At 47.4% G+C, this 14769-nt stretch overlaps 1 protein-coding gene across 1 annotated transcript in view; it reads right to left on the minus strand.

Moving 5' to 3' along the window:
* The window catches only part of IGF2R (insulin like growth factor 2 receptor), a 133730-nt gene that overhangs the window by 42989 nt on the left and 75972 nt on the right, over positions 1-14769 (minus strand). Inside the window, exons 15-23 of the mRNA XM_005551504.5 lie at positions 14095-14242; positions 13401-13578; positions 12823-12938; positions 12188-12356; positions 10103-10282; positions 4835-4936; positions 2997-3098; positions 2050-2242; positions 550-720 (exon numbers count right to left, since the gene is read on the minus strand). Coding sequence (XP_005551561.3) covers positions 550-720; positions 2050-2242; positions 2997-3098; positions 4835-4936; positions 10103-10282; positions 12188-12356; positions 12823-12938; positions 13401-13578; positions 14095-14242 — 1359 coding nt within the window. The remainder of the gene's footprint in view (positions 1-549; positions 721-2049; positions 2243-2996; positions 3099-4834; positions 4937-10102; positions 10283-12187; positions 12357-12822; positions 12939-13400; positions 13579-14094; positions 14243-14769) is intronic.

Genomic DNA, 14769 nt, shown 5'->3' on the forward strand with positions numbered 1-14769 from the left:
CCAGCTACTTCGGAGGCTGAGGCAGGAGGATCACTTAGGACCAGGAGTTCAAGGCCAGCCTGGGCAACACAGTGAGACCCTAAAGACTCTTTAAAGAAAAAACCAAACCCCCACTTCCATTGACAAGGAAGTACCACTGCTGCAGAGGGGGCAGGGCCAACCCCAGAGGTCACGGTCTCCTGCATACACTGTCAGCTTCCAGGGCACAGCTTAGGGAGTTTTAACATTTTTTTCTTTTCTTTTCATCCCCAAATAAGCAGCTCTGACAGTGTATGTGAAATGTGTTTCCTCTGCGTTTTCTTCTGTGTTCTTAAGATGCATCTGATCCCAAAAGACAGCTTAAAACTTAACTATGCAGTCAGAGTCTCTTCAAGAAAAACATTACAACTCTAGGCATCATTCAAAGAAAATATATAACAGAAATGGCACGCTGCCTGCAAAACCAAGCATACACACCACACACACACAAATATAAACACACCTTCATATCCACTCACACACACACTGACTCTTGACTGGCCTCTCAGTTCTTAGGCTGCACCGCCTTACCAGTGACTTGGCAGTCCACTGGAGAAGGAACACAGGCCAATGCAGTTTCAATCTCAAAGTAAGTGTTTCGGATCCCTTGCCCAGAGTCGATGTCTTGATGCAGGAATCTGGAGATCGCTGGGTAAACACCATCATTGCAAACAAAGCGGATGATAAAAGCATCAGCAGAACCTGTAAAGCAAGAAGGCCCAGGTTTTAAGAAACAAAACAGTATTCATGACGCAGCCCACAAGCACAGTGCAGCAACAGGACAAGGCCACCACTGACAACAAGCTTCACAGCCGTTCGTGGGAACAATGACACCAGGGCAGCAAGTCTGTATCGAGGGACTCGACATGAACAGAGTGGCCACACTCGCTGCAACGGTGGCCTATATTACGACAGGCTTAAACACTGACTGCAACAGTGGCCTATGTTATGACAGGTTTACACACTGCAACGGTGGCCCATGTTAGGACAGGTTTACACACTCGCTGCAATGGTGGCCTATGTTACGATAGCTTTACACACTCACTGCAACAGTGGCCTATGTGATGACAGGTTCACACACTGCAACGGTGGCCTACGTTATGACAGATTTCTACCATGAGCCTAACATCCTAGCATTCCTACTCTTCTAGAAAATATTTAAATCTCACGAGTTTATCAACCCAAGCAACAGAAGACAATGTAACTCTAATCTGTTGGCTTACTGAACAAATACTAAGTTCCCACCACGTATAGGAACGAATGAAGCAGACGAAAACGCCTGCCCACAGCTGTGCTGGTTGCAGAGCGAGCAGCAAGTACAAAGACTCAGGAGGGGAGGGTGGGGGAGACTGCACTTCGCTCATATCAGCAACAGTGAGGCCAGCAGGTTGAGCGGGAAGAGCAGGGGGTGATCATCTCAGAGAGCCCCCATGGGTGTCCCATGGCCGTACTATGGACGCTGGCTTCTACCCTAGGTGCAGTGCAGGGCCTCCGAGGGTTCTGAGCTGGGAAGTGATATGATGAGACATTTCAGAAACATCACTCTGACCGCTGTGTTGAATACGGGCTAGAGCAGCCCCCCTTATCTGTGGGGGGATATGTTCCGAGACCCCCAGTGAATGCCTGAAATTGAGAACCCTATATATACTATGCTGTTTCCTATACACACATACCGAGGATGAAGTTCAATTTGTAAGTTAGGCACAGCAAGAGATTAACAATAAAACAGAACAACTGTAACAATACTTGTAATGAAAGTTACGTGAATGTGGTCTCTCTCATTCTTTCTCTCAAAATACCTTACTGTTTTCGGACCATGTGAGATCACAGAAAGTGAACCCGCGGATAATGGGACTCCTGTATGCGAGGTCAAACGCTGGAAGACCAACGTGGTGGCTCCTGCAGCAAGGTGGACAGCACAGCCCATGGCGACAGGGGAGCATGCACATCCTACACTCAGGAAGCTGCATGGCCAGCCACAGAGCCACCAGGGCCCTTTGTAGCTACAAAACAACATGGCTCTGAGCTCACCTTTGGCAGAGACAGGCCCTTTGTAGGTCAGAGTGATGAAGCCCTCTGTAGACAGCTGGAGGCTTTTCTCAATTCCGACTGCCCTTTCTGGCTTCAGATTCTGGAGATCTTCAGTTTGGGTTTCTGCCTCACAGCCAGAAGCAGGTTTTCCCTGGATGGTCCCACAGACAGGCATTGTGCCGCAGACATTAAACTGCAGATCAGACAGTAAGAGCCATGCAAACAAATTGATGCCACGTATCTCCATAGACAAGAACCCTAGCAACTCCAAATCCCACTAGGTTAAACGTTTCTTATCTGTTAGTCAACTTACCAACTTTCCACTTTCCAGCATGTTAGTACAGTTAGTACCTAAGTTCAAAGGGCAGTATCTATAACCTGCCTCTAAGGTTTAGTATATATACATCATTTAAACTTATACATCCCTGTATCTATAAATGCATAAGATCTGGTGCATGTAATAATGTACCATATATAAGAGAGGGAAGACATAGAAGTCATAATGTTACAGTATTTTCAATTATGAGAAAGTACATATTGTTGAAATCATGTTAATTAGAAGTAAAGCGGTACCCTACATTTCTTAAAAATTTTGATATCATTCCATTAAAAATTATTATAGTTGTAAAAATGAAAATAACGCTCTCTGGTGTGCAGATACAGTAAGGAGAGACCGTCAGCACTACAGATAGAAGTATTTCTTTAAAGAGAACAACTTATGATTTGAAGAATAACAGTCTTCACGTCTGAACTGTGCCAGAATGGTGGTAAATGGTTTTACTTCATCTTTCCCTTAAATCCGGATTTTCCCGTCTCCTTCTGAGTAAGACCTGCCACCACAGTGGCCTGGGCAATTCTGTCTCCTGAATCACCAGGTGCAGGTGACTTCAATTATGCACTCTGCCCTTGTTTCAAAGCAAACTGGAAATGCATGGTATAGCTCTTACCACAAAAGTCTTCCCAATGTTGAAGAACACATATCCTTGCGAACTGTTTAGTGGGTTAAGATTAAATACAAATCCACTGTTGGGATCCTTTATAGAGCAAGCCTACAGGAAACAAAATGGGGGAAAAGGGGCGCATTTAAACCAATTCCACAGGAACAAAACAAACACACAGCACCTCCAGAAACCTGCAAGTACGCACCTGACAAAGCTGTTTCTCCATTTACTTTCAAAATCCCTATCAAAAATGTAGCCCTACATGGAGCCTCTTCAAATACACCAAAGTATACTAAGTGTGAGCCCAGACTCAGAGATGACACTCACCTGGAAGCTGTTAAGGCTACCGTATTTCTCTAAGAAGACTACTGTTACTCCCTAAAGTTGGAGAGGAAACATAAGACTCATAAATTAGTTTCTTTTTTTCTTTTCTCTTTTTTTTTGGGAGATGGAGTCTCACTCTGTCGCCCAGGCTGGAGTGCAGTGGCGCGATCTCGGCTCACTGCAAGCTCCGCCTCCCGGGTTCACGCTATTCTCCTGCCTCAGCCTCCTGAGTAGCTGGGACTACAGGCACCCGCCACCAGGCCCGGCTAATTTTTTGTATTTTTAGTAGACACAAGGTTTCACCATGTTAGCCAGGATGGTCTCCATCTCCTGACCTCATGACCTGCCCACCTCGGCCTCCCAAAGTGCTGGGATTACAGGTGTGAGCCACCGCGCCCAGCCCATAAATTAGTTTCTTAAAGAAAATAAACATCTTAAGAAAACTCATGTTCTGTTTTCTGTCTCAATTACTCCCTTAAGGTAATCATGGGACGTATGGTCAGGTGACTGTCAAATGATATCCTCTCCTCTCCGTATTTAACTTTGCCCTGGGCCTCCCTCTGTCCACTGCATGCAGGGAAGGGGGCGGTGGCCACAGACGCAGAAACACTGTCCATGAACAGGGCGCCCGACATCCTGCCCTCACTGAGCACTTACAAAGCCAGGGCCTTGTGCCGGGGCTGTTGGTTCAGAAAAGCCCTGGTCTCTGCTGCCAGAGTCTGCGGTGTAGCTTAGAACAGGAAGTGGCAAACAGATCCCACCATAAAGAAATATACACGGTGCTGTGAAAACAACTCACTACCCTGGGGAGGTCAGAGAGAACGTCGCTGAGCAGCTTACTGCTATGCCCTGCAGGGTGCACTCAACAAGGGGAGAGCATGGACCCGGGAAGAGGGCGGGAAGAGCCAGAGGACACAGTAGGCACTGAGAGCCTCGAGTGGCACAGTAACACCTGTGGCCTCTGGCCTACACACAGGGCCACGGTGAGACACACAGGCCTCACCCTATAGACAAGACCACAGTAATCTGTGGGCTCTGGCCTATGCACAGACGAGACACACAGGCCTTATAGACAGGATCCCATTAACACCTGCAGGCTGTGCTCTATGGATAGGGTCACATTAAAACATATGGGCTCTACCCTCTAGGGGACAGGCGCTGAGATGATTTAGGTGTGGAGTGACGTATCGAATAGTCAGACATCTGCCAGTGGTGCAGAAGCCCCAGAGCCCACCAAGATGCCACTGCCACATGGGAGAAACAAAGGAATGGAAACAAAAGGAAGGAAACTACAGTGGGCAGAGTAAGACTGAGGGACCTGGTTCTTATCCCAGGAGCTAGGAGCTGGGAGCTGGGGGTGGAGAGGAACTCAGGGTGACCTGCAGACACCCACTGTCAATGCAACGCAGTAACTGATTCAGAAAGAAGGGGCAGGGGTCAGTTCAGAGCTGGAACACTGGGGTGAGTTGACGATGTCTATCAGGCAGCTCAGCACGAGGGCCAGGCGAAAGCACACGTACCTGGTCTGTATCCGTTGCTGTCTGGATGGGACAGGCAGCCTCTGTGTTCCACAGGAAAGTGACCACACACTCCCAGTTGAGAGAAAAGATGGGGTGGCTGTTCTGAAAGGGCAAATCCAGGGTAAAAGTTAATACAGTAACATGGAACTTGATCTAACCATAAGAATACTAGCCTGAGACATAAAAATAGCCAAAATCTTCTGGATGTTTATTATGAGTCAGCCAATACAGCTAGACACTTAATGTGCATTACCTAATTAGAATTTAATGTTCTCATTCTCCCTATGAAGGCAAAATAATCTCTTACGCTTGGATATTCAGAAATATAGAAATCACACCAGCAGTAAATGGTAGAATTTGGATCCAAACCTATGTCTGAGTCCAAGGTTCTGAGAAGCACCTTACACAAAAAGTTGAATGCAAGAAGCCATATACAAAGGCAATAGTACACAGGGTTCACTGACATCAGCTCAGGATTAGGCAACACTGGTCTGTGCTGTCAGAGGTCAGGAAGGCACAGGACGGCTCCTAGCGGGTAGCATGTCCTTTCTTGATGTATAGTTTGTGGACACTCATCCAGCTGTGTCACGTTATCATCTGTGTGCCCTTTGGTGTGTATGTGTCCATGAAAAGCTACCCCAGAGAGCTACTGGGTTGGTGACAGCACCACCACCACACAGGCCATGGTAGAGCTGCCAATCAGGGAGTGTTTATCACACACCAGGACTGCACTGAGTTTTGTTAGCATTTCTCAACTGCACCTCACAATGACCCACAGACACAGCCTACAAATGAGAAAACCGAGGCACAACGAAGTTAAGACACTTGCCCAGGGCCACGGGTTCAGGAACAACAGCCACTGACACTGAGTGGCTTGCCCATCAAGCGCTCTCTGCCCTGGAAAGCCCCCACCCACTGCAGGCCTCAGCAACACTAACAGCAGAACAAAAACACACCTGCTCCTTCCACTTCACAATGTGCTTGTGAAAGGGACTGAGCTTTAGCCTGTGAAAGTTCTGTGACTGCAAACCCCTGGGACAGTGGCCCTGAATCCCTCAGTGAGTGTATTTCCCGTGCCGCTGCTGTGCAGCAGGCCCCATGTGAGTGCTGACAGACACGACAACAACATGAAGTTACTCTGTAAACTAAACAAGGTATCATAGAAAAGCTGGAAAACCAAGGATTCAACAATTTTCCGGAACTACCGAGTGTCTCAACGGCAACCAGAAACCAGAGAGGGAGGGGGCGGTCCACAGGTAGGGAATGCACAGACATGCCCAAGACAGAGACCACCAGGCTGAACTGGGCAACCTGGGCATCTCCCTGTGCAACACGGAACCTGGATCCCTCCTGAGATTGAAAGAAGTGGGCGGCCCAAGCTCAGGTGAACCTAAGGAGAGTGTGTACAACCCGGACAGAACACCTCTTGCAGAGAGCATGGGCCAAGCTCAGCCTGCCCGTCATTCATTCCCTGATCACAGAGATCTCCAACTCTAAAGAAGTGTCGCTCAGGAAAGAGCGTTAGCCAGCGACAAAGCGGACCAGGCAGGCGAGTGAGGCGGCACCCACTGGGCCACTGCAGGGTGGAACGCATCCTGCTGGCTCGTTTCAGTGGGGCTTGAGGAAGCTGCCACACACCCTTAACAACGGACTGTTAATAATTTAGTTGATAATGAACATGGCTTCCGGTCTCTCCACTCTCCTAACCATTTGATAATTTCTCAAAAACACACGACCCTGCTATAAACCTAAAACTACAGGTAATAAGAAATAAAAATAAAATCCTAAGCCCCACAATTGACTGAACACACCCCACTCTTGGCCAAGGGGACCCCAGAGAAACTTTAAAAACTGCATTCCTGTCCATAACAGGTGAGAGGTGAGACATACCTCATTACACCCCTCTCCTCATTAACTGCTAGGCTCTCTTCCCTGAGTGCCAAACAGAAGCCGGCCCTTTTCAAAGACTCTGCTGCTGGTATCAATCCACCGCCTGACAATGTCCCTCCTTTTCTGCAGTTCTGACAACACAATATCGATCAGCATTCCCTCCTGATAAGAGACCACAACTCCCAGGTGGTCCTGGCCGTCTACGGAGGCTGCACACAGAGGGCCTTCATGCCCTCTGCTTCACCTTTCGACATACAGGGCCTAACTGTAATACATTTAAATGTTACGTCTCCAACCCAAAATGAATGTGGGGACACATGCTGCATACATGTTGCCTACCACGCGTGTGCATGCCATCCCTTCATGAATATGCATAGCTGCTCCTGTAACCTGCTGAATATCTATACTTGACTAACGTGTTCAGCATCCATTCGTGTCTTAGTCTTCCTCCCTCCCAGTGCTTGTTTCTGGCTTTTGGCCTGAGGCTATGCTTCCCAGCCTGTCAGAAATGGCCACCCTGCAGGCTGCAAACCTTTATGAGAAATAAAGCTCTCCTTTCCAAATTAGATTTGAGACTATCAAAAAATTTCTAGGCTGTGTGTGGTGGCTCATACCTATAATCCCAGCACTTGAGGAAGCTGAGGCAGGAGGACTGCTTGAACCTAGGAGTTCTAAGACCAGCTTGGGCCACATAGAGAGACCTCATCTCTACAAAAGCTTTAAAAACGATTTTGGTAACTACAGGTAACTCCACATGTAGTTCCAGCTCCTCAGGAGGCTGAGGTGAGAGGGTCACTTGAGCCCAGGAAGTTCAGGCTGCAGTGATTCGGTGAGCAATGATGGCACCCAATGCACGCTAGCCTGGGCGACAAGAGCAAGACCCTGTCCCAAAAAAAGAAAAAAAGTCCTGGACATGGATACTGGTGATAAACACAGGACACTAGAGATGTGTATAATATATGTAACCCAAAGACAGTCAGAATGGTCAGTTTAATATTATATGTATTTTACCCCAATTAAAAAATAGAAGCAATTGGGACTGTATAAAATGGCCCCAAAGCATTTCCATGGAGAGAAGAGCAAAGCAAACTCCACACGGTCTGCTGTCCTCCTCTGGCTAAGGAACTCAGGGCCAACAGCAATCCCACTCACCTCCTATACCTCCTAGCCTTAATTCATTTTATTATTACGATTTTAAAATGTCTTTTTATTATTATTATACTTTAAGTTCTAGGGTACATGTGCACAACACGTAGGTTTGATACACAGGTATACATATGCCATGTTGGTTTGCTGCAACCATTGACTCATCATTTACATTAGGTATTTCTCCTAATGCCACCCCTCCCCCAACCCCCCACTCCCTGAGAGGCCCCAGTGTGTGATGTTTCCCGCCCTATGTCCAAGTGCTCTCATTGTTCAATCTCCACCTATGAGTGAGAACATGCAGTATTTGGTTTTCTGTCCTTATGATAGTTTGCTGAGAATGATGGTTTCCAGCTTCATCCATGTCCCTGCAAAGAACATGAACTCATCCTTTTTTATGGCTGCATAGTATTCCATGGTGTATATGTGCCACATTTTCTTAATCCAGTCTATCGTTGATGGACATTTGGGCTCTTTCCACGTATTTGCTATTGTGAATACTGCCGCAAAAAACATACATGTGCATGTGTCTTTACAGTAGCATGATTCATAATCCTTTGGGTATATGATTTGGCTCTCTGTTTGTCTGTTACTGGCGTACAGGAATGCTTGTGATTTTGCACATTGACTTTGTAACCTGAGACTTTGCTGAAGTTGCTGATCTGATTATTATTTTGAAACAAGATCTTGCTCTGTTGCCAAGGGGCTGCAGTGTAGTAGCACATCCTCAGCTCACTGCAACCTCTGCCTCCTGGGCTCAAGTGATCCTCCCACCTCAGCCTCCCCAGTAGCTGGGACTACAGGTGCACACCACCACACTTGGCTAATTTTTAATTTTTTTTTGAAGAGATGGGGTCTCACTAGGTTGCCCAGGCTAGTCTCAGACTCCTGGGCTCAAACAATCCTTCCATCTCTGCCTCCCATTTTTTTTTTTTGGACAGGGGCTCGCTTTGCCTCCCAGGCTGCAGTGCAATCATGGCTCACTGAATCCTCAACCTCCTGGGCTCAAGGAGTGCTCCGGCCTCTGCCTCCAGAGTAGCTGGGACTACAGGCATGAGCCACCACACTTGGCTGAATTTTGTTTTATTTTTTGGAGATGGGGGTCTCACTATGTTGTCCAGGCTGGTCACCAATTCCTGTCCTCAAGTGATCTTCCCACGTTGGCCTTCCACAGTGCTGGATTAGATCTGAACCAGCGTGCCCAGCCTTCAGCCTTAATTTCTTATTCCTGTTTTGTATTACACGTACAACCCTCATTGTTCACCCATAGGCCTGAGATATATCAAGCCTCAGATTCCTATCTGTGGACTTTGTGGTTTGGGCTGCTGGGGCTCAGAACGCAATACCTCAAGGACTGGTGCTTTGACATGCTGAGAAGCTGCCTGAGAATCAAGGTCGTCCTTTTAACTGTGCCTTGTTACCTCCACCCCCAAGCACAGCGAGGGACTTTCTCTGGGATTTCCTTACCTGACCAAGAAGGCTTCTTTCCAAAAGAAACTCTCATTATCTGTCCCACAAAAGAAGACTGAGGACAGCAACCACACCTGGACAGACTTGTTCACAAGATAATGCCTTCCTCATTCAGGCTCCAAAGAGAATCATTTGCAAGTTAATTTCTGTCCATTCTGTCCATTCTTTCTCCCAAATAATCATTTGCTGCCCCCTCAAAAGAACTGTCTGCATCCCCCATCTCCCTCTCCCCTGTGAAATAGGGTACATAATCTTCTGTGTCGCATTAGGCTACTGGGTCATCTTTCTCCTGCTATTTACTCCCCGGTGCTACGCACGTTAACATTTTAATGTCTTTTCTCCTGTTGACAGCTGATTTTCAGGGAAACTTCAAAGGGTGAAAGGGAGGCTTTCCCTCGGCTCCTACAGGACCAAACTATCTCTAAGCCCCGTTCCACTGCCACGATCCTCAACTCACAAGAACTAAGAGGCAAGATAATGTCCGTATGACTCAGAAAGAAAATCCATGAAACAGTGTCTGTCACCACAGCCTCCAACTCCGCAGCAAAAGATGTGGCTTACACTTCAGAAATCACAGCCATGAAGGTACCACAAATCACTCCCTGCCTGTGCACATATATACTGCAGGCTGACCTTGAGCAGAACTAAGACTGGCCTAACTCCACCACCCACTCCAAGACCGTTTCTGTCAAGAGACACACAAGGCAACGCTCAGTCAAAAAACGCAGCAGTGAAGGTCACCGGCCAGCGGCAGTGCCTTACCAGCCTGCCCCTGGAGCAGACGAGATGGATCCTCGTGGTGTATGTGGTCTGTCTGCCGTCGCTGGTGGTGCAGGTCGATCCATTCACGTATTCCAGAAGGAGGCTGCCGCTGTCCTCAATCGTCGGGCCAGTCTTTGCCATTCCCAAGTTACTGATGGAAACCACTTCAGTGAAGGAGCCCTGCAAGGAAACCAGTCTTGTCAGGCTTTTCCCTCGGAAGATACGGTCAATTTGTTATTGGTGGTGGTTACACTCTATAAAGTTGCAGCAAACAATGAATTATCGAATACAGAACCACTGCTCCTGGGGAAATCCCCTTATTACATATGGAATAGGAAACCATCCTCAAAGAGTTAACAACAACTGCATGCTGGGTTCCGGGCACGCAATTAAGCAGCAATCAGGCTGCATGCTGGCTGTAACTGAAAGTCACGTAGCACTAGATACTACTCGCATCCCCATTATTGCTACAGAAAGAATCACTGGTGTTAGAATCATAAGGCTTTCGTTCAAGAATTGCGTAAGATGTTCTTCGGATCCTGAATTCCGGTGGAACGACTGACACCTTCCTACAGGGAGCCAAATGCAGTTTCTTCATCTCCCCATCCCATGACTTCACCCGGCACTCTTCTACCAATAAACAATCCCCACACCTTGGCCCGCTCCAAATCCCTTAAGTCCCTAAACCCAAATTCCTTGGGGAGGTGAATTTGAGGTTTCTTCTCATCTCCTCATTCGCCTGCCCTACAATTAAACTCTCTCTCAGCTGTAATCCCCAATGTCTCAGTGTGCTGACTGGCTGTATACCAGGCAAACAAACCTATTACACACAGATTATAATCTGAAATCCCAAGACAACTCATGCTGACGGATTCTATTCTCTTTATTTTACAAAAGGAAAAACGAGGCTCAGGAGTATTAAGTGGCTCACCTGAGGCTGCCCCACGAAACTTTCAGAACACAAGGGAATAAGTCACGTTTGAAAAGGCTTTAGTGTGAATTCTAGGCAAGAAACTTCTCTTAGGGAGACCTTACAAGGCAGTGCAGCGCGGAAGTTCCAGCTCTGGAGCATCTCTGAGTTGAGATGCCAGAGGTGGAATTCAGACCCCGTCCAACTGGCCCCAGGGCTGGAGCTTTTGCACTGCACTGCCTCGCCCTCTCCATCCTCTACTCATCTCAGGGTGAGGCAGAAATGAGCCCAGAGCATCCCCCTGTTCAGCATCAACCAGGAACACGCTTGTCGGGCACTATGCACACTGGGCCACTACATTCGTTCCAGCAATGACTGAGGGGGTGCTCCGCACAGTGATTTTGGAGTTACAAGTGTTCTCAAATAGGCAAGTTCACAGATGCAGAATCTGTGAATAATGAGGACTGACTGTACACTGAAGTCACTGCTCCAGTAAAGAACACACATGTACACAGGTAAACACAACCAGGAACTCGATTCCTAATCACCAGAGCACACTTGCCACCTTCCTTTCAAAAACCTCCAGGCTGCCATTAGCATACACTAAGAAAAGTACATCCCCAACATGCTATTTTTACAGAAGCCAACTTCCAGAGACATCTCTATTCTAGGATTCATCACGCACAGCGACCACAGGAGACAGGCAAATGTTCTTTCAGTGACTGCACTCAACCCAGTGACGAACTGCAGCGACTGGGAGCGCGTGCTGGAATCTATTTCATCCACAGCAATTCTCCCAAACCGCTTTCTCCCCCTAATCAATCCAGACGCAAGAGCTTTTGGAAGCAAAACTCTCTTTTTCACAGGTGTCTGCTGAAAGCACCTAAAGACGCTTTTGAATTCAGGATAGACATAACCATTCGGTGCTTCCTCTGCCCTTTGTGTGATCAAAGGTCTCCAACACAGCATTCTCCACGTGAACGATGATTCCTGTGTGACACACTTGTGCTCCTACAGGGGGCAGACGAGTTCACATGGAGGCCCCACTCCTACTCAGAGGATTTCTCTCGAGCAGCTGTGCCGCCTTTGATCTGGATGTCCCAAAATAACCACCTCCTCCCACTAAGTCACGGAATTAGGAGGGCAAAGGAGACAAGCAGTGAAAACAGACTCACCTGATCTTTTTCATACTTCATCTGGCAAGCCGATGCATACCGGTTGCAGCCCGGCACTGGATTCAGAGGCCGACACACGTTAATGTAGTATTTCCTCCACGTGACATGTTCCCCTGAGTTGTCCATGGCGTACCAGTTTCCTCCAGGGCCACCTTCAGATTTTGCCAAACTAAAATTTCAAAGCAAAATTATACGCTCTTTAAGAGCTTACACGTTTCAGTCTAATTTATTTCTATGTAGTTGGGGAAGTAAAGCTACCAAATAAAGCATGCTCCACCAATCACACAACCAGAAGTTGGCCTGTCTGGACTCATGACGCACCAGGATTACACTCAACCTTCGCTAAACTCAGTATGCAGTGGACCTTAACTGTCCCCCATGCCTCTGAACTGACAGTCACTGGTTTAAATGATGAAGCTAAAGGCTGAGGCTCTGCTGTGGCCAAGACTGGTTGCTATCCCGAAGGCGACCAGACTGTTATTAGAATTCACTCTGCTGAAAATGCCCCACCTTGGTCCTGCAGCCCCAGAGCCAGCATCACTCCCCATCATCAGCTCAGTCACAGGCTCGCCAGCAACACCCGCAACCTCAGCATCTGCACCAGGCCAAAGACAGAGCAGCTGACTCTGCCTCACCTGGAGAGGTCGTACTGCTCCAGTGTGGAGGGGTCGGTCACCACGCACTCCAGGGGCTCCTCCGGGCAGGCATAGCTGGTGTACCACCGGAAGTTGTAGGTGGAGTTATCCTCTTCCTGATCCACGGCAGCAGAGAAATGCAGGGAGGGGTGGCAAAAAGAGAAGGACCCATGACATAAAGCCAGGATTCAAAAAAGGATAAGACCAGTGTTCCCAATGAGAAACTGTGAAAAAAAGCCTACTCTGCCCATCTCCCTTCATTTTATTAAAGGAAGATTGTTCAGTAATATATCAGGATGAAAACTTAGCCTCTGCTAAGTGGGGGTTAATTCAGGATTTTTTTAATGTTTTTGCATGTTTTGTACCCAAAACTGACAGGCTTGTGGGCTGTTATTAAGGTGCACAACCCACTAAATAAACAGCTTAAGAAACTAATACTGCCTAGGTACCCTGTCAAATCTAATTATGGTGATGATTTGGCCAGAAACCCAGACTGACACAAGCTCTGCCTCTCAATGAAAGGCCCAGCACAGGCGCCAGTATCCTCAGGGAGCGCGATGAGGGACAAACATTCCTACCTGATATTCAGGGAAGCCCACCCCGGCGTCTCGATCACAGAGAAAGGTGATGAGCGTAGCTCTCGGTGTGTGTCTTTCGTTGTTATAAGGCGTGCCGCCTCTGTAGTTCAGTTGGATCATCCCATCATAATACGAAAGCTTCGCATTACTCAGTCCCAAGTTCCAAGTCTTCTCGTCACTGAAATAAACACACATTTCTCTCAGCAAAGGCCTGAGGGCAGAAGCAGTGCAAAGCTGCCACACTGAAGGGAGGGCCCGTGAGCGACGTGGGGAGTCACCAGAACCAGGCCAGGGCTGCAGACCACAGGAACCCACAGAAGGTCTCTAACTGCAGCAGGGACACTGGGACCCAAATCTCCTCTTGGCACCACTGGTTTAGACAACTCACTTCATTCGAACTAAAGCTACACAGAATGCAGAAATACGCACAGAAATATCTAGGAAATGAGAAGCGCAAAATGCACACAAGTGAGGCATGACCTCAATCCACCCTTCTTTCCCAAGGACGGGCCTGCTCCTTCCTCTGGGAAATTAAACTCCTAACGTCCTTCAGTTTTCAGACCAGGTCTCATCACTATTTAAATGCTTGTCATAAAGCAATGACGTTAAGTGAGAACACACCTATTCCTGAAAAAAATATTTGTTAGCACGTAATACCTAAGAATGAAACAGAACTGAGAAGCTAGTTACTTGCCTTTTTGCCACCTGGCAGGCTCCTGAGTCTGGCTGACAGGGGCTCACAGACACTGGGCCACACACATTTATATAAAAGTCATACTTCTTTGTCTCAACTTTATAGGCACCATTTTTCTTTGTGAGAGGTGACAAGTCAAAAGAAAACCCTAAAAAAGAAGAAAAACAGTAAAATTATGGCAGGTCAGTCCGAACAGTTAACAGAGTGGTCTCACCCCACAGTTTGAAAGCGAGAGGTCCTTCCCAGGAGGCTCCCAGTGGCAGGAAGAAGTGGAGGAGGCAGAAGAGACACTGCCCCTTGAGGCCACCAGAACCGCGATTACTAACATTTTCCTTCGAGATGGATCCAACTCCACCATTCCCTTCTACTGGGTTAGCCTGAAGCCCTATTCAAAAAAGCCCATAACTGCTGGCTAATAAACAACCAGCACATTCAAAGTAGGATGAGCACAATATTATGGCCTTCTTGTAAGGTCTCCCTCAGAGAGGTTTCTTGCCTTAGAATTCACGTGAAAGCCTTTTCAAACCTAATTTACTCCCTTGAGTTCCAAAAGTTTTACATTCAGCAAACCCACCTCAATAATGAATTTAAGATAGTATTTTCAATATCTCAAATAAGTCCCAAACATCGGCTGTTCAGAATTGTGTTCAAACAGCATGAATAAAATTCTAAGGC

This window comes from Macaca fascicularis, chromosome 4 (assembly GCF_037993035.2).
Source record: "Macaca fascicularis isolate 582-1 chromosome 4, T2T-MFA8v1.1".
Lineage (NCBI taxonomy): Eukaryota > Metazoa > Chordata > Mammalia > Primates > Cercopithecidae > Macaca > Macaca fascicularis.